Below are 20,341 nucleotides of genomic sequence, written 5' to 3'. Positions count from 1 at the left end.
GCGGTTCAGTGCGTCGCAGGAGTGCCTCTCCTGGCTGACTGCTGACAGGGCCATGTTGGGCGCTGGGATGGCATTAAGTCCTGGATCTGACACACAACACAGAGAGGGGATTCGCCTCCCAGAAACACAGCTAACTACAAAACACCCCTACAACCCCGTTTCACTTAGCTCCCAACGTTAACCTGAGAGAAATGTCTCAAGCGGAAATCAAATGTATATCTCACCATGAATGAACAAAATGGCACATACATACGACGGAGTACATACAGCCGTAAGAAGTAAGAAAAGTCTGTCACATGCTCAACATAATGTACCCTGAAGGTGTTATGCTAAATGAAATAAGCCAGCCACAAGAAGACAAACACTCTATGATTCCACTTACATGAAGTAAAGTTGTCTAATTGAGAGAGACAGAGAGTAGAATGGTGGGTGCCAGGGGCTCGGGGGAAGGGGGAATGGGAGTTAGTGTTTAATGGGTATGAAGTTTCAGTTTTGCAAGACGAAAAAATTCTGGAGAGCTGTTGTCCAATGACGTGAATATATATTGAACTGCACACTTTAAAATGGTTAAGGTGGTAAATTTATGTTTTTTTAACCACAATTAAAAATTTTTTTAAATATATATGTTACAGAGGGTTTAAAGCTTTCACTTTTTTTTCTCATGAAAAATACAACATTTGAATATATTCTCACAAATAGAATTCTTAATTTCATTTAAAAAGTTTTTCTTTCAAGGAATTTTGAGGAAAAATCAAAGCATAAAATTATAAGTTACCAACCAGTCTACCAGCACTGAGCACCATGCAGGGAAGTCAGAGACCCCGCAGCACACCAGGCCTCAGAACACAACTGGCTTCCTTTTGTTAAATGGTTGAGGTGCCTGCTTGTGCCAGGCACTGTGCTGGGCACGGGGTTATGATATGAGGCAGACAAGGTTTTTGTCAGGGTGGTGCTTACCTTCTATTGAAGAAGTAGCATAAGGAAATGAAATGAAATCACCATACATTGTTGTTAGGGCCTTGAAAGAAGGCGGGAGCTCTGATGTAATGTGAGGGAGTCACCTTGGACAGGACAGGCAGGGAGGGCCTCCATGAGGAGGTGGACGCTGCAGGGACCTGAATGGTGAGAAGGAGCCAGAAGAGCGAGGGGGACAGCAGTGCAGAGGTCCTGCTCTAGGAGACAGTGGAGTGTTCTAGAGACTCAGAGAAGATCAGTCTGACTGAAGAACAGTGAGCAGGAAGAAGTCGGAGGGGAAGGCAAGGGCTAGGACCTGCAGGCCTTCCATCTGGAACGGAAGGTACGCAGGCTTCTGGGCAGGGAGGTGGCAGGATGTGGAGAGCGGACCGGAATGGAGCGTGTGGAATGTATGGAAGTGAGAGGTCAGGTGAAAGGGGACCGTGGCTGTCAGGTGAAAGATAACAGAGCCCTGGACTGGGTAGGGGGCACTTGGGACATTCTTTAAAGATACAGATTCCTAGATCCAGCTTACTGAGTCAAAATACTCAGGAAGGAGGGCCCCCAGCTCTATTTTCAAGGGACTCTCTCTCATTCATTCCAGCACTAGTCCAAGGACTGGTGTTTGGAAAACACTGGTTTAATCATAGGAAACTGTCAGGAAAATGCTAAGGCAAATAGGTCTGGAGTTCTTGTGAACATTATTCAGGTTTTTTTTTGAAATGGTAAGATTCTAGAAATCAAAATATTTTGGGTTATTTAGTTAACTTGAAGTGGTTTAAAATTCAAAGCCCTTAAACACAGATAGAAAAATAACCTCCTTTTTAAAATCACCTACCTGAGCCTGGTAACTCCTGGAAAAATCTGAACACCACCACTGGCGAACTGAGCTCATCCTCCACCTAAAAGATGGAATCTGATTATCACCAAGTAACAGTAAATTTCAAACACCTACAAAATCAGTGAGCTTGGAAAATAGGCTACAGACATTGGCACTTAAACACATAAAGGGAATTCCCTGGTGGTCCAGTGGTTAGGACTCGGTGCGTCCACTGCCTGGGCCTGGATTCAATCCCTGGTTGGGGAACTAACTTCCTGCAAGCCAAAAAACACACACGCACACGCACACACACACACACACACATACACACCACCACCAACAAAAAACCACATAAAAAAGTTCAAAGGTTAATTTCATTTGCTAGAGAAACAAACATCAATGGTTTACTAAAATTCTTAAGACATAATTATAAGCCAGTCCCGAGAATAATACATGGCTGAATTATAACATCTGACACTGATAACTTGAAAATGAAAAGTGGGAGGAAATTTTAATAATTATGGATAAACATGGGTCTAACATGAAAGATAAAAAAAGGCAAGGAAAAAGTGGCACTAGAATCACTGTCGAGCGTCCGAGCTTTCAAGAATCCAGAAGTGACACCACCTCAAGCAGGACTGACTGAAGCTTTTTCTACTCACCCTGTAAAACTCTCTGGGCAGGATGCAAGTCCTGCTGGCAATGTGGACAACCACAGTCTAGAACTGAAGCTACGTTTTTCTGAATCATTGAAGCGGTACTTATATTCGGGACAGGCATCAGACAACTATCTTCACTAACAGATTTCATAACAGCTGAAGACGTCCACTGCATTAAGATTGCACAGCACCAGGTCCATGTTCTCCACTGAACGAATGTACAGTGAGCCGTCAGCTTTCCCGTGGGGTCAGGACGCAAAGGGAGCAGCAATGCCCTTGACAGACTGTGGTATTTGAAGTGGGGGGAGGTGGGAGAAGGGAGAGAGGATCTCTAAGCATTTAACAATTCCATTACTACAATTCTCGTCTTGAAACCATTTCCCAAGGCTCTGCCAGTGATGGCTCACTCTTAGGGCCACAACAGGATGTGCTAACCGGAGAGACAGGAAGTAGCTGGCGCAAGATCTTCTCTACTAAGCTTTTCAAAGGGACAGTGGATGTGATTCAGATCAAGCAAGAGGTACATTCAAATCTGCCAATTATTTATTGAGCCAATTCCTGTGCTTTCATAGGTACTATCTCCTTTAACTTTCACATAAACAAATAAATCTATTAATACCTTTAAAGTTAGAGGGGTTTAATATTTATATAGAATGGAGTAAGCCCAATAAGTAAAGAGGAACAAAGTGACAAAATTCTACACCCATTCCCCTATTCTCAGTTAGGATAAGGCAGAATGACTTGAGTGCCAAGACTTTATAGTCTTTTGTTTCTTATTTCTTTGAGCTCAGTGGTCTCAAATGTCAGCCTGCACAAGAAATCCTGTACAGTGTTATATACATAGAATTCTGGTTACAGCAACATGGTAGACCAAGCTAATATTTAAGTCATCAATTCTAAATACCTGAAATGCTTGATTAAATGTCACCAATAACCAAAAGAAGTTCAAACCATTGCTAGGCTCACAAAAAAAGGTGAATCCAGAAAGAAGAGAAAACAGAAAGAATAGTGTAAGCTGAGCTGCAGGGGCTGGGGGGAGGCGAGCATGGATGGGGCCTGGAACTTCGCTTTAATGTCTAAGGTCATGGGTTTGAAACACATGTGAGGGATAGTGCTGAGTTTACATAAAGCCAGGACCCTTGAAAAACACTCTTCATGAAAAGAGAGAAAAACTCCACCCACTGATCAGTAAGAAAGCTTAACTCTGCCTGATGCTCTGTAGAGAGAGAAAAAATTCTCTAACGAGAAATCAAAATGTCAGGCATGCTCTGCACCTGGGTGTGATGTCCTCTGTAGTGTAAGACTCCTAAAGCTGTGAAACCAACATAAATAAATGGACCTAGGCCAGTCACAGAAGAAAAAAAAATCTAGCTCATAACAGAAAAATTACAACACACACAGGGAGCAAGAGTCAGCAGACACAGCTGAGAGGACAATTTGTGGCCCCAAGAACCGAGACACTGAAACAACCATCGGAACAGACGTCGATCACTGTGTTCAAACAGAAACGAAGGACCAGAAATCTTTTTTTTTTAAAAAAGATGCTTATAAAACAGAATAACTTGAAAAAGAACTAAAGAGAATATCCTGAAATGAAAAAGAGGTCACTGAATGTTAAAACGCAGTGAATAGGTTAAACGGCAGATTAGATGCAGCTCCGGAGCAAATTACTGAACTCCAAGAAGGATCTGAAGGGCTCCACTAGAAAGTAGCAAAGAGATGGAGGTATCCAAGAGACTGATGGAAGGTGGGATGACAAGGTTCAATATGCAGCTCACTGGTGTTCCAGAAGGTATGACTAGAGAAAGAGGTCATAGCTGAAAAAATGAATTTTACAGGATTAAAAAAAAGAATGCTCAGGTTCAATTAGCACAAGTCCCAAGCAAGATTAAAAAAAAAAAATCCTTACTTAGATATACTATGGTGAAAGTGGCAGTACACTAAGGACCAGGAAAATCTTAAAAGCCAGCAGAGATGTAAACACGAAACCATGTTAACTGCCCCCCAGAGGCATTCTGGAATTTTCAGGTGTAAGAGTGACAATATTAGAGTTTCCCCTCACATGCTGACTTTAGAATCTACACCATGTGCTGGATAAGAGTCCTGTGAAACAACAGCCTTGTCAGAATGCAGCTGCAGAGGAGACTGAATTGGGGCACTGATAAAGCATGTACAAAGGAGACTTGTGAGGGTTAAATGAAATAGGCATGTAAGGGACTTAGTACCACGTATGCTACACAGCAAGCATTTCAGAAACAGCAGCTGTGATGATGATGATGATGGATTACTGACAGGCCACAATGCCTCATGGTGTTTGCCAGTTACTGTGCCCCCTACTGAGTAAAGCAGCCACTGGAGGGAGGGAGGGAGCAGGGTTATGCCTGGGCCATATGTGGCCTTACAAAGATGTTCCAAACCAACTGGAGATCAATTAGCAACATCAGCTCCTCCCTGCTTGGAGGAGAATGAGGAAGGAGAGGACATGAAGAGGAGCCCCAGAGGGCTCAGCAAGGGTGGGACAGGAAGTCCGCAGGCCCAGCACTGCCTTCACCCCACCAGCGCACTCATTCTAGTCCATAATTTAGGTCTCTGTTTGCAGTCAAGGGCGTCCAACCAACATACCTTCACCGACAGCTGAGCTCACAGGCTTAGGAGGTTAACAGAATGAGTCAGTGTCACAGGGCCCCAGTGGTACTGCTGAAATTGGAACCCAAGTCTCCTGACTTACATTCATCCCTCTGCTTCTCCAGAGGGGCCACTGTCCTCTTCCAGGCTAGGACTTGAGTCACCTCAGGTCAGCTGAGTAGCTCCAAGCTCCTACTCAGAAGGCAAGGCGAGCAGCCCCCATTCACGCACTTAAACCGAACTGTGTACTAAAGTGGAAATAAACTGCACTCACCTGAACCCCAAATAAACTCAAACATTCATTTTAAACTTAACTGTATCCTGCAGAATTGTCAAAGAAACACCAGTGACCCTGTTTAAATTAGAATCTGATCTACATATTTTCTGAAATCCTAAACTACAATGAAGCAAAACATGAAAACATTCAAACCTGAACTGATACTTGGTTATCAGACCCCCTAAATCCTCATCTACTTGTCTAGTTACCAGCCTTAGGGCACAATCTCTGACAGATGGTGATATCTTTCAGGAAGATTACCAGGGCAAGAGGAGCAGGACCGCCCCCTTTTCTCTGCCTTATTCCCCTTCATGCAAATGCCAACTCTGGGGTCAAAGGGTTTCAGAAAGAGTAGCGCAAAGCACTCACAGACTAAATGATTTGTCACCATTCAGGAAAATGGGTGTTCTAAAAATCCTTGGGCAGGTGAAATCAATGGTGCTTATTACATCTTTGTGCAATGCTAAATTTTAACAGAATAAAAACTGCAAACGGGTTCTATGAAAAGCACTGTATGGGTTCAAATAGTATACGGGACAAATTTCTAGGCTTTCTGCTAACTGCAGAATTAGGTCATCAGTACATGCATGACTCTCTCCCAAAGAATGTGGTCTTACTGGAGCTGCCACAATTCCATGGACATGCATCAAATCTGGAGAAAATCATTCTAAGTCACCGAAATTAAGAGTTATTTACTTCAAAAAACAGATCAAATTATATACTATACCAAGATTCTGACGTGGTTCACTTTCTTCAAACTTTCTTGCAATCGCTGACTCTGCAAATGACAGAAAAACAGCTTATGTAATTTCATATTAAGAAGCGGGGTTTTTTTGTTTTTTTTTTTTCGCGGTACGCGGGCCTCCTCTCACTGTTGTGGCCTCTCCTGTTGCAGAGCACAGGCTCCGGATGCGCAGGCTCAGCGGCCATGGCTCATGGGCCTAGCCGCTCCGTGGCATGTGGGACCTTCCCGGACCAGGGCATGAACCCATGTCCCCTGCATCGGCAGGCGGACTCTCAACCACTGCGCCACCAGGGAAGCCCAGAAGCGGTTTTTATGAGGGTCTTTGCAGGTCTGCAAACAAGGATCTCAGGCAGATAAAGCCATCTGCAACTTGATGATTTCTAATTTCAGCTGCCAATTTTTGCATTTAAACATCTGCAAATATTCCCCAATATTTCAGTTAAAAGTTACATTTAGTGGTTCCAGAAAAGCTTTTTCTAATGAGACATATGTGAATTTGTCATATTAGCAATATAGGTCATTCATTCATTCAAAAACTACTGAGTGCAAGGCAACAAAAGCAAAATTAAACAAGCAGACTATGTCAGACTAAAAAGCTTCTGCACAGCAAAGGAAATAATCAACAATATGAAAAGGGAACCTATGGAATGGGAGAAAATATTTGCAAATCATTTATTTGATAAGGGGTTAATATCCAAAATATACAAATAACTCATACAATTCAACAGCAAAAAACCAAACAATCCAATTAAAAAATGGGCAGAAGATCTGAATAGACATTTTTCCAGACATACAGATGGACAACAGGCACATGTAAAGATGCTCAACTTCGCTAATCATCAGGGAAATGCAAATCAAAAGCACAATGAGATACCACCTCACACCTGTTAGAATGGCTGTCATCAAAAAGACAAGAAATGACAAGTGTTCACAAGAATGTGGAGAAAAAGGAATGCTTGTGAACTGTTGGTTGGAATGTAAATTGGTGCAGCCACTGTGGAAAACATATGGAGCTTCTGCAAAAAATTAAAAATAGAACAACCATATGATCCAGCAAGTCCACGTGGGTTATCTGAACTGAAGAACATGAAAATGCTAATTCAACAAGATATGTTCACTGCAGCATTATTTATGATCACCAAGATACGGAAACAACTTAAGTGTCCATCAAAGGATGAATGGATAAAGGAGATGGGAGATACACACAAACACACACACAATGGAAAATAATCAGCCATAAAAAAGAATGAAATCTTGTCATTTGCAACAACATGGGTAGACCTTAAGGGCATTACGCTAAGTGATATAATTCAGACAAAGACAAATACCATATGATCTCACTTACATGTGAAATCTAAAACAAAACATAACAAAGCTCATAACTACAGAGAAGACTGGTGGTTGCTAGAGGCGGGGGCTGGCGGTGGGTGGGTGAAAGGGATCAAAAGGTACAAACTGCAGTTATTAAAAATGAGTCATGGGGAATATAGTCAATAATACTGTAGTAACTTTTTTTTTTGGCCACAACTTGCTGCTTGCAGGATCTCTCTTTCCCGACCAGGGACTGAAACTGGGGCCCAGCAGTAGAAGCGCGAAGTCCTAACCACTGGACTACCAGGGAATTCCCAATACTGTAGTAACTTTTTTTTTTTTTTTTATTGGCGGTACGCGGGCCTCTCACCGCTGTGGCCTCTCCCGTTGCGGAGCACAGGCTCCGGACGCGCAGGCCCAGCGGCCATGGCCCACGGGCCCAGCCACTCCGCGGCATGTGGGATCCTCCCGGACCGGGGCACAAACCCGTGTCCCCTGCATCGGCAGGCGGGCTCTCAACCACTGCGCCACCAGGGAAGCCCCTATAGTAACTTTAATACTGTATTGCATGTTTGAAAGTTCCTAAGAGAATAAATCTTAAAGGTCTTTATCACAAGAAAAGAAAATTTTTTGTAACTATGTGTGGTGATGGATGTTAACTAGACGTATTGCGGTGATCATTTCACAATGCATACAAATATCAAATCATTATGATGTACTCCTGAAACGAATATAATGTTATATGTCAATTATACCTCAAAAACAAAAACAACAAAAAACCAGGGGCTTCCCTGGTGGTCCAGTGGTTAAGACTCTGTGCTTCCAATGCAAGGGGTGTGGGTTCAATCCCTGGTCGGGAACTAAGATTCCACATACCACATGGCGTGGCCAAGAAAGTGTTAAAAAACAAAAACAGAAAAAAAACAAAACCAAACTACTGAGTGCAAATGTGTGCAAGGCACAGTATCGATATTGGGAGGAAGAGCAAAGGTAAATGAGAGTGCACAGCACCGTTAAGAGCTGGTCAGGAGCGTAGGGTCTGGAATAACCACATCTGGGTTCAAAACCTGGCTCTGCCCCTTACCACCTGTGGGACTGTGGGTAAATTACTTATCTGCCACTTACTAGCTATGACCTTGGACAAGTTTTTCAGCCTCTCTGTGCTTCCGTTCCCTCAACTACATAGCGGGGTGACAGTATCTATCCTCCACAAGTTGATATACGTTAGGTGTCTAGGACGTGGCATGCATTACATAAGTGATGACGACTGTCATCATCGTTAATATCTCAATCCCAGCTCTCTCATCACTAATGTGGGGACAAAATAACATATACTGCATGGCCTGGGGGTCATTAATTCAACAGATGTTTATTTGAGTGTTGGACACAGGAAAACCCCTCATGAAAACTAATTCTTAATATGTTATCAGTGGACCTTATATTCTGGGGAAGCTGTAGGGACCAAGTGAGAGCCTGCATCCACAGTGCTGCGCAGCGCCTGGCACTGAGTAAACGCTCAGGAACTGCTTCCCACGAAGACGAAGATGAGAAGGAGGAAGAAAAGAAGGAGGACACTGATTTTTGCTCTCAGGGAACATGTGACCTGGTGCGGACTACAAAGGCAGGACTGGACACAGGCGAAACCTCCATGCGGTTTTCACATGCGCATTTAGCAGCAGTGAGTCAGCAGCAGAGTCAAGTGCTCAGGAGGGTTTGAGATCCGCCACAGCGTTTGCTGGCAGGAAGATGCCAGAGCTGCAGTGACCTCAAGTGTTTGGTGGCTGACTGTCATCATTATTTTCCTGCGCCCCATAAACCAAAGGGAATTGAAAAACTCTCCCTGGAGCGCCCAAACCTTCCCCAAACTGACTTAGTTACCATGGCGATGAAGGCTTCTCCTTCCAAAGGACCAAACCTCAAGATGTGAGCCAACAGCCCAGTGAGAAAATGTTTTTTAAAATGTGGTGCTTCTGTAAACATAACGAACATAAATCTTAATATTACTTAATGTAAAAATGAAACTACTACATTTAGAATGTTTCTATCTCATTAGAAACTAATGTTAAAATGAACTATCCTAACATTATAAACCAAAGGACTCCTGCTACAGTAATATGAAAATATTTTTCTTAAATATAAAAATGACATGAGGAAGTGTCAATTCCAAGAACATATTTAAAACAAAGATTTATTTTTAAAGCTATCTGCATACCTTACTATATGACTAGGTGCTGCTATAAGAGCTTTACATGTACGAACTAAGTCCTCATAACAATCTTCCATCACATCATCACCCTGATTCTACAGGTGAGGAATTGGAGGTACAGAAAGGTGACATCATCCTTTAGACTTAGAACTCAGCTCTCAAACTGTGTAAATATGGCATTTTTTTTGCTTTCTAAACTACAACATAATTATATATTTTTCACAATTAGAACACCTCAAACAGAGAATTAAAATTGTCCCTAGAGCCTTGCAATTTGGGAGCCCAAGCCGGTGGGTGTTAAAAATATCCATGCCAGCCTTACTCCCCGCAACCATATTTCTTTACCCTCAAGAGTCGGTCAGTCAAGTGGAACATTTACCCCAGCTTCTCCGTTCTTCTCCACTCCTCCGCTGTCACCTTGGGACTTCTTTTCTCCCCCATGCTGACACTGGCATTCATTTTAATCTGATTTCATATGGACACAAATGCTGGGACAGCCCCAGCAGTCTCTCCCAGAACTCTGAACAAGAAACCTATATATGCAAGGAAATTAGTCTGCTTGCTTTTGAGATGGGAAATCCAGACAACAAGGTATTGGGGGGAGGGTAGATCAATGAAGCTTTTTTCTGTCTGTTTTTGCCATGGAGTTTCTGTGACTCACTTGAACTTCAGGTTTCTACTCACCAGCTGACAGGCATGCTTAATCCTCTCCACAATCCCATCAAGTCCCAAGTATTGTAAAGACAACCACAGTGGCAGGGCACGGAGCTTGTCTGTTGGCTTATTTGATGTAAGACCGGCAACTAAAGTCTAAAAAAGCCAATATGGGTTTATTAATCAAAGCCAATGAAATCACATAGCAGAACTAACTAGTTACCATTTACTATGCACTTGGTTTGTGTCAGATGCTATGCAGGCACTTGGCTTGCATTATTCATTTGATCATCAAACAACTCCATGAGGTAAGTATTCTAGGCAACTTAGCTCAGAGACCTTGCTGTCTAAGGGTTCACGGCTAAGATGTGGCAAAGCCAGGATGAGAATCCAAATGGGTTCATCCCAGAGCTGGAGCTCTTAGCCATTCAAGAGGCAGCCCCTCCCAAGGCTGTTCTGAGCATCCTCAAACACCTGGCCATTATCACCCGAGCAAGGTATTAACTGTTTAAGAAGAATCAATGAAAGCTTATTTTGCATGTGCCTCTCACTAACTGATCCACTAACAAGAACCACCACTATGCTTTTAAAAACTATATCATGTTAAAACCTTTTAGACAATGTGGATCAAGAACCTTAAAATACTCTTACTCATTATTAATTCCACTCCTGGGAACCCAGTCTAAGGAATAATTTGAAACACAGAATGATGCTCATTATTTTAGTAACAAAAATTTGAAAACAGCCTAAAAGTTCACAAATGGAGAATGATTAAATAACTGTGGTACTCAAGTGATGGAATATTACACAGTGATAAAAAGTTTTTCATACACATGGGGTAGTATGGGGAGACTAAATAGAAAAATATATATGGCATAGTTTCATTTATGTTAAAAACATTTTTTTCAAAAAAAAAAGTCACAGAGGTAACATTAAAGAAAATGTTCACTTCTTCCTTTTTCTGTATTTTGCCCCCAGACCCAATGATTATTAGCCACTCCCCACTCCCTCCCAGTGAGAGTAAGCTTACCAAGGCAGGATCGTCGTGCTTATAAAGCGTCACAGCAGGAACTGCTGGCAAACCCAGCCATGGGCCTGGAGTCAACGTCATGCTGTCACATTTGGTTGCAGCCTACCACAGAGAGAACAACTTCTTGTTACACTATCAGGATACAGTAAACCCAACACCTTTCTTCATTCATAAAAACTGTGAAAAGCCATCAGGGATTAAGTGATGTTAAATTCCTTCTTAAAAACACAGTATTTAGTAAATCAACAACATACCAGCACTGATGAGGAGACATAACCTAGAGCCAATGTTGCCAGATTCACACTGGAAGAAAAAACACAGACCTAAGAACTAATTATTTACTGCTGCTTATTCACTAAGTACATACTTTAAATTAAAAAATTTTTTTAAAAAGGGCTGTGCTGTTCCACACTGACATTTACATGTCTTTCAGCTGTGTTGGTAGCTTTTATAACAGCAACATAAAGTGTGGTACATATACAACTTTCAGGAAAACCTGGAAAATGCATTTTAATCAAAACGTATTTCAGGGGGTGACTTCTACTTACTTAGTGTAATGTGTGTCTTATTTTATATTATTTTATATCTTTGGTAGATACCAGTATTATTTCCCAGGCATCATTCTTTCCCAGAGAGACAATATTAAAAAGTAACGCACCGTGTACGTGTATGATGTCCTGGAAATGGACTACTTGGGCTGCCCTGCATCCTCTCCCCTCTCTTCTCTTAGCAGCACTCCAATGGCCTTCTGGGAAGCCACCCCACCTCCTCTATGAGACCACAGCTTCACAAATCACCTAAACTATTAAGACTGTTACATTTCCCTCGCCACAGCAATTGGCTCAGTATGAGACTCCTGCTGGGACTTCTGACCCTCTGCACACACCTGGAAAGGCAGATGGAGTTGCTGCAGCAACTCGGCACCAGAACAGGAAAGGCTATCTACAGACGGAGCCACCACCATGGAGGAACTTCAGCCAAGTGACCTGGCTGACGTGGTGCCTAAGGCCAATCCTAACACTGGTCTTCTTAGCTAATGGGAGCCAATAAAACTTCTTATTGCTTAAGCCAATTTGGGTAATTTTGTAATTTGCAAGCCAAAGAGCCCTTAGTGATATATGTGACGACAAAGTGAGCTCCTCCTGGGCACTCTGCCAGCCCACCATGCAGCCAAATTCCCCTCCACTCACCCTTTCACGTGGAGCCATATGCCGTACTGCTCACAGAGCTCTTTCAAACGCCCAATCTTATCTGTGTGCCCTACTGCTGCAGTTCCTAGGATAAAACACACAAGAAAGGATACTAAAACAAATATTTTCTGAGTCTTTGCAGCATGATAGAAGTTTCTATATACATTATCTCCCTATGAGAGAAGTAACATTGTATCTCTGTTTTACTGAGATTTTCTTTGTGGACTGGCTTAAAATCAACTTTTGCAAACTGGTTATTCAAGTTTTGAAGAGTGTGTATTGTTCACTATATGCATCTATAAAATCAAACTTGTTAACTGTGTTATCTAAATCCTCTATATACTTATTTTCTATTTACTTGATCTGTTGTTTCATGAGAAATATATTCAAGTCTCCCACCAAGATTGTGGTTTTGTCAATTTATACTTGTATTCTATCAACTTTTCCTTTACATATTTCAAAGTTATATTCATAAGCATTCATACCTGTTATATCTGAGTAGATGCCATGAATTATTATTAATATGAAGTCTATTTTATCTCACAGCAACCTTGCTACAGTACTTGTGTTTCGTTAGCATTTGCCTAAGATATCCCTTTTCCACACTTACTTTTTATCACTTTCTGGGTTATTTTTATTTAGGTGTGTTCTCTATAAAAAATGCATAGATTAATTTGTTTTGTTTGTTTTAACCAAATTTGAGAGGTCCTTTGTGGTTTTTTTGTTTGTTTTGTTTTTTGTTTTTTGCTGCACTGCAAGGCTTGTGGGATCTCAGTTCCCTGACCAGGAATTGAACCCAGGCCATGGCAGTGAAAGTGCAGAATCCTAACCACTAGACCACCAGGGAATTCCCGAGAGGTATTTTGTTTTAATGTAGAAAGCATTCTGAAGTCAGTTGAAACATATTACACACTTTAACCCATTCCCTAGGTGATCTGTTTACACTGCAGGCTTTGCTGGGCAGATCCTCCTCACAGAGGCTTTAGTAAAATGCACAGTCACACATTCTCCCAACTGTCCTATATTTCCAGTTAGCAGAACCCACCTAACAAGATTTCAAATGCTCATCAACAAACACAACTAATACAAGTGCTTCTTTTGCAGGGGTTATGCCAGGAAAAGGGCTGACAACTCCACTCCTCCCCCCACCCAAATTTGTCTCAAATTTAAAAAAAAAATCTAAAATGACACATTTAGTTTAGTTGAAACAAGATCAAAGGCCAACGCATGGGTTGCGTCACATGAGCCATCAAAACATAAAGCATTGTGCCGTGTTTAAGTGACTGGACCACATTCAGGCTCTCTTCCTTTTTTGGCAATGCCCGCTTGCTAACCACTGGGACGTGCACTCTGGTGACGGCAATGTAGATTGAGTGGTAAACCACTCAATCACGTGTAAACTGCAGCCTCTCCCATCTATTAAGTGATTGATAGTAGACTGGTTATGTTTCTTCTTCTTTTTTTTTTTTTTTGTTTTTTTTTTTTTTTCTTTTTTTTTTTTTTTCTTTTTTTTTTTTTTTCTTTTTTTTTTTTTTTCTTTTTTTTTTTTTTTCTTTTTTTTTTTTTTTCTTTTTTTTTTTTTTTCTTTTTTTTTTTTTTTCTTTTTTTTTTTTTTTCTTTTTTTTTTTTTTTCTTTTTTTTTTTTTTGCGGTACGCGGCCCTTTCACTGTTGTGGCCTCTCCCGTTGCAGAGCACAGGCTCCGGACGCGCAGGATCAGCGGCCATGGCTCACAGGCCCAGCCGCTCCGCGGCATGTGGGATCTTCCCGGACCAGGGCACGAACCCGTGTCCCCTGAATCTGCAGGTGGACTCTCAACCACTGCGCCACCAGGGGAGCCCTATGTTTCTTTTTAAACATACAATATACTAAGGCAGGCAGGAAGTGGTAGTTTTTCTGCTGGCAACAAGGTGGATATGTGTTTTTTCTGTTTATTATTATTTTTTAAATAATTAGCTTTACTGATTGAAGTATAATTTACATACAATAGAATCCACTCATTTAAGGGTATGGTTCAATGAATTCTGACAAATACAGTGTGCAACCACCATCACCCCAAAAGTTCCCTCATCCCCCCTGAAGTTTCACCCTTCTCGCTACTCCTCACTGGCCCCAGAAAACTGTGATCTGTTTTCTGTCACTGTAGTTTTATCTTTCTAGAATTTCATATAAACGGATCATACACTATGTAACTTCTTTCATGTTTGGATTTTGGCACTTAGAATGCTTCTGAAATTCATCTGTGTTGATATGCGTGATCAGTAGTTATTTCCATTTATTGCTTAGTATCCCATGATATGTTTATACTACAATTTGTTTATCCATTCATCAAGGGAAGGGCATCTGGGTTGTTTTCAGTTAGGAATATTGCACCCCTAAATGAAGAGATAGTTCCAGTTACTCTGCATCCTCACCAGTGTTTGGCATTGTATTTGTTTATGTTCTCCATTCTAACAGATATATAGTAGTAGCTCACTGTGGTTTTACTTTGCATTTCTCTAAGCATCTTTTCAAGTGCTTATACGTTCATATATTTTCTTTGGCAAAGTTTCTACTCAAATCTCTTGTTCACTTTAAAAACTGTACTGTTGAAATAAAAAAAGAATGAAAGCGTTAAAGGGCTAGAGTATCGCAAAAAAAAAAAACAAAAAAAAAACTGTATTGTTTACCTCCAAAATATTGAATTGTAAAACTTCCTTATATATTTTGGATATAGTCTTTTGTCAGAAAAATGTTTTGCAAATATTTTCTCCCAGTCTGTTACTTGCCTTTCCATTTTCTTTTTTTTTTTTTTTTTTTTCTGCAGTACGAGGGCCTCTCACTGTTGCGGCTTCTCCCGCTGCGGAGCACAGGCTCCGGATGCGCAGGCTCAGCGGCCATGGCTCACGGGCCCAGCCGCTCTGCAGCACGTGGGATCTTCCCAGACCAGGACACGAACTGGTGTCCCCTGCATCGGCAGGCGGACTCTCAACCACTGTGCCACCAGGGAAGCCCTTGCCTTTCCATTTTCTTAAGAGGGTCTTTTGGATAGCAAAAGCTTCTTTTTCTTTTCTTAATTGAAGTATAGTTGATTTACAATGTTGTGTTAGTTTCAGGTATACAGCAAAGTTATTCTTTTTCAGATTCTTTTCCATTACAGGTTATTACAAGATACTGAATATAGTTCCCTGGACAGCAAAAGCTTTAAAAATTTTTTTTTAATTTATTTATTTTGGCTGCATTGGGTCTTCATTGCTGCACGCGGGCTTTCTCTAGTTGTGGCAAGTGGAGCTACTCTTTGTTGCAGTGCACGGGCTTCTCATTGCAGTGGCTTCTCATTTTGGAGCAGGGGCTCTAGGTGTGCGGGCTTCAGTAGTTGCAGCACATGGGCGCAGTAGCTGTGGCACACGGGCTTAGTTGCTCCGTGGCATGTGGGATCTTCCCAGTCCAGGGCTCAAACCCGTATCTCCTGCAGTGGCAGGCAGACTCTCAACCACTGTGCCACCAGGGAAGCCCAAAAGCTTTTAATTTTTGATAAAGTCCAACTTATGGTTCTGCCTTTTGTGTCCTAAGAAATCTCTATCCTAAGCCAAGGTCATAAAGATCTTCTATATTTTCTCCTAGAAGCTTTATTGCTTTGGCTCTTATGTTTAGACCTATGAACTATTTATAATTAACATCTGCATACAGAATGAGGTAAGGGTTGAGATTCAATTTTTTTCCATATGGATATCCAATTGATTCAAGACCACTGGTGGAAAAGACTATCCTTTTCCTCTTAAATTATCTTGGCATCTTTGTAAAAAAAAAAAAACCAAGTGACCATATTTCTATGAGTGTGTCTGCTCTCTTCAGTTAACATCACACTCTTTTTTTTTTTTTTTTTTTTTGCGGTACGCAGGCCTCTCACTGTTGTGGCCTCTCCCATTGCGGAGCACAGGCTCCAGACGCACAGGCTCAGTGGCCATGGCTCACAGGCCCAGCCGCTCCGCGGCATGTGGGATCTTCCCTTACCAGGGCACGAACCCGTGTCCCCTGCATCAGCAGGCGGACTCTCAACCACTGTGCCACCAGGGAAGCCCAATCTCACACTCTTTTATTTGTAGCTGTACAGTAAGTCTAAAAGTCAGATAGGATAAGTCTTCCAGTGTTGTTCTTTTTCACAATTATTTTGTCTCTTCTTAGATCCTTTTATGTCCATATAAATTTTAAAATCAGCTCATCAATTTCTATAAGAAATTGGAAGTCTGCTGAGATTCTGATAAGGATTGAATCTATAGATTTGGGGAGATTTGACTTAATAATATTGCATCTTTCAACCCATGCACATGCCATATTGTTCCATTTATTTGGGTCTTCTTGAATTTCTCTCAGCAACATTCTGTAGTTTCCAGTGTACATATCTTGCATTATTTTGTTAAATTTATCCATAAAGGTTTTTTTCTTGATGCTGTTAAGAATGGCATTTAAATTTCAATTTCAGTTGTTCATTGCAAGCTTGATAGATCTGCTTATTAGTTCCAATGGCTGTTCTTTGTGGTTTCGTTAGGACTTTCTACCTATACAATCATGCCATCTGCAAATAAAGACAGTTTATTCTTCCTTTCCAAACTGTATGTCATTTAATTATTTTTCTTGCCTTACTCCACTGTCTAGAGCTTCAAGTACAATGCTGAATACAATGTGGTGAGCACAGCAGAAAGTGGTAGCTGACCGGCTGTCTCAAAGGTGGACATGTAAATGTGACATTTAAGAATTTAATTTAGGGCTTCCCTGGTGGCACAGTGGTTAAGAATCCACCTGCCAATGCAGGGAACACGGGTTTGAGCCCTGGGCCAGGAAGATCCCATATGCCGCGGAGCAACTAAGCCCGTGCACCACAACTACTGAGCCTGTGCTCTAGAGCCCGCGAGCCACAACTACTGAGCCCACATGCCACAACTACTAAAGCCTGTGCACCTAGAGCCCGTGCTCTGCAACAAGAGAAGCCACCGCAATGAGAAGCCCACACATGCAATGAAGAATAGCCCCTGCTCGCTGCAACTAGAGAAAAACCCGTGTGCAGCAACAAAGACCCAACACAGCCAAAAAAAAAAAATTCAATTTAGAAAGGAAGCATATGAAGGAATAGAGAAGCACAACCTAAATGAAAAAGTATATACACACAAACAAGAACTCCCAAAACAAACCAACAATTAAGGGAATCTAATGAGCTAAAACTTTAGTACTGTAATTCTCACCACAGTGCTGATACTGACTTCCTTAAACATGTGGCATACAAACATTCTTAAGACTTGATCTCTTTTAGGCTAACTACCTAGCCTCTTTCTTGTATGTCCAAAATGGAAGATTCAGGTTCATGATACCTACCAGCATTTGCAACAAGCAACAGGGGCAGTTTTCCTCGTTCTATGTCATCTTTAATCAGTTTCTCCAGGAAGGCAACGTCCTGGGATTGAAAGACAAACCACAAAAACATGAGACAACCAGCATAAAAGCGTATACACTGAAAAATTATAACTTCTAAAAGGAGCAGATGACTCTCAAAATTTATCAAAGCAATTCTTTTCTTGACAATTTTCCTTTTTTCTCCAATCATAGTTGTGAAAATAAAATCGTTTTCCTTGAAGACTAACTAGAAAAATCAGTTAAATGAGATTAAAGTTAGAAACTGCATATGCAGAACCAACATTTCTCTAGTTTTAAACATTTACAATAAAAAAAAATGTTCTCTCAAACCCCCCCCCACCCCCGCCAAAAACAACCAAAAATGTATCTCTGATATTACTCATTGATGTATCTGAACCAGAAAATCTAACTACCTTGAAAAAGAAATGCAGAGGGCTTCCCTGGTAGCGCAGTGGTTGGGAGTCCACCTGCCAATGCAGGGGACACAGGTTCGTGCCCCAGTCCAGGAAGATCCCACATGCCGCGGAGCGGCTGGGCCCGTGAGCCATGGCTGCTGAGCCTGCGCATCCGGAGCCTGTGCTCCGCAATGGGAGAGGCCACAACAGTGAGAGGCCCGCGTATGGCAAAAAAAAAAAAAAAAAAAAAAAAAGAAATGCAGAACCCTAAAACCTATCCCTTTTGCTTCTGACTTCAGTATGGAAAGGCTTATCACTTGCATGTTTAAAAATAAGCAGAATCCAATGCCAAGGATTACAATAATCAAAATCTGCCCATTCATAAATCCAGGCAACAGTGATAACCATTTGCAAGAATGAGCTTTAGAAGGAATTTCTGAGGCTTAACTGGACTCCATGTTTCTACTTAAAACAGGTGATACAGTGATTACAAGATTCCTTAAGAGCCAGGTGCTCCTCACCTTTATGCCAGCCAACCTTCCTGGACATTCAAACCTGGTAGCATGTATTATGCAATAGGAAGATCTAAGCAATCCATGAATAAGCTAATAAGTATCTGGAGGCCAGCAAACAGAACTGCAGTTTAAGGGAAGGTACAGTTTCAAAACACAAATCTTTATTATTTTATAAACCTAAAGAACTCACTATCTGATGCTGGGATCCAAACATAGTGTTACAGGGCACACGACACAAGCAGGGGAAGGGCAAGCCAAGCTGCAAGAGGAAACATGCAATTTTACAAGAAAGATCTTTGTCACCATTCCCTTATGTCCCCAAAAGGTTGTGGCTCTAAATCACAATTATTCTTTTTAAATATTCTCTCTCCTTAGGAACTCTTAATATGAGCATTTGGGGGGATAATTTAGAATCCTTCCTCCAAGGATTAGTGGTAAATAACACCGGCTAAAGGCATTCAAAGTACAATATCTTATTTATGGGTCCACCCATTCCTAAAAAGCAATAGATATGGACTAGCAGATGTACATATCTTGAGAGAAATGAAGTCAGCGTTATGGAGACAGTAATTGTCAAATAAATTTTATATTCCTCATTTTTAGCTTCCAAATCCTTAAGGAGTATATGTTTTAGGAATTTTTTTAACATTTGCAGCATATTGCTCTGTATAACTAAAACTTGGAAGCATTTAAAGACCAAAAATTTAACGAGCACTTTATTCAGTTTTTCCCCTTAAAGAATTTTTTTTTTAAATTATGAAAGTGAAACCCAAGTAAAACACACAATAAAAAATTATAGAAATTAAAAGTGAAAATTCCCCCCCCAATAAGCCACCAATCTACTACTGTTAACAGGTTAGTATAGAACCTTGCAGATAATTGCTAGGTAAAAATATATATATTTATATATTTTTCTAGGTATAAAAAACATATGCATATAAGCATGTACACACTTTTTAAAACATGAACATGACTATTCTGCCACCTACCTTTTCCACTTAACAGAACACTCTCACACATCTTTTGCAGATTGGACTGCTGTTCCAAGACAGCTCTGGGTCCATAAGAGCCTGGCCTATAGTAGGTATTCAATAAGTAATTTGTTTCATGTTTCTACAGAGATATTATAAAACTCCTTATTTTGTACACCCTCAAGAAGAGGACATAATTTCTTGCCACCAATGAGCACAGCTCAGAATCAACTTAAGCCCTGAGTTTCCCCTATGTATCTCCCTGGACTCCTCCATCTTACAAAAGACAACCCCTCCAATCCTATGGGTTTTACTTTAAAACCTTCTTGGCCAAGAGGCTTAACAAGTTCTTGACTCAAGGTAGCCCCGTAATCAGGCTACCATGAACTTTAAAAAATCATAATGCAAAAAAAAAAAAAAAGTAATGCTCTTTGATCTAATAATTCTAGACTGGCTCTGAAAATCCATCTGAGGAATACAACCCAAAGTATAGAAAAGCTTCATGCACAAAGATGTCCATAAAAGCACTATACAGGGCTTCCCTGGTGGCGCAGTGGTTGAGAGTCCACCTGCCGATGCAGGGGACACCAGTTCGTGCCCCGG

General features: G+C 41.2%; 1 protein-coding gene across 2 annotated transcripts in view; it reads right to left on the bottom strand.

The window, feature by feature from the left end:
• The window catches only part of PDXDC1 (pyridoxal dependent decarboxylase domain containing 1), a 39,118-nt gene that overhangs the window by 10,009 nt on the left and 8,768 nt on the right, over nt 1-20,341 (bottom strand). For both annotated transcript variants that reach the window (XM_007466956.1, XM_007466957.1), the window contains 9 exons: nt 18,958-19,026; nt 17,819-17,897; nt 12,472-12,556; nt 11,536-11,584; nt 11,282-11,383; nt 10,282-10,407; nt 6,063-6,113; nt 1,793-1,856; nt 1-86 (listed from right to left, as the gene is read on the bottom strand). The exon at nt 1-86 is cut by the window's left edge and continues 27 nt beyond it. In XM_007466956.1, the coding sequence (XP_007467018.1) occupies nt 1-86; nt 1,793-1,856; nt 6,063-6,113; nt 10,282-10,407; nt 11,282-11,383; nt 11,536-11,584; nt 12,472-12,556; nt 17,819-17,897; nt 18,958-19,026 (711 nt within the window). The remainder of the gene's footprint in view (nt 87-1,792; nt 1,857-6,062; nt 6,114-10,281; nt 10,408-11,281; nt 11,384-11,535; nt 11,585-12,471; nt 12,557-17,818; nt 17,898-18,957; nt 19,027-20,341) is intronic.

This window comes from Lipotes vexillifer, unplaced genomic scaffold (assembly GCF_000442215.2).
Source record: "Lipotes vexillifer unplaced genomic scaffold, Lipotes_vexillifer_v1.1 scaffold232, whole genome shotgun sequence".
Classification (NCBI taxonomy): Eukaryota; Metazoa; Chordata; class Mammalia; order Artiodactyla; family Lipotidae; genus Lipotes; species Lipotes vexillifer.
The sequence above is the reverse complement of the archived record's forward strand: the minus strand, read 5'-3'. Positions and strand labels throughout refer to the sequence as shown.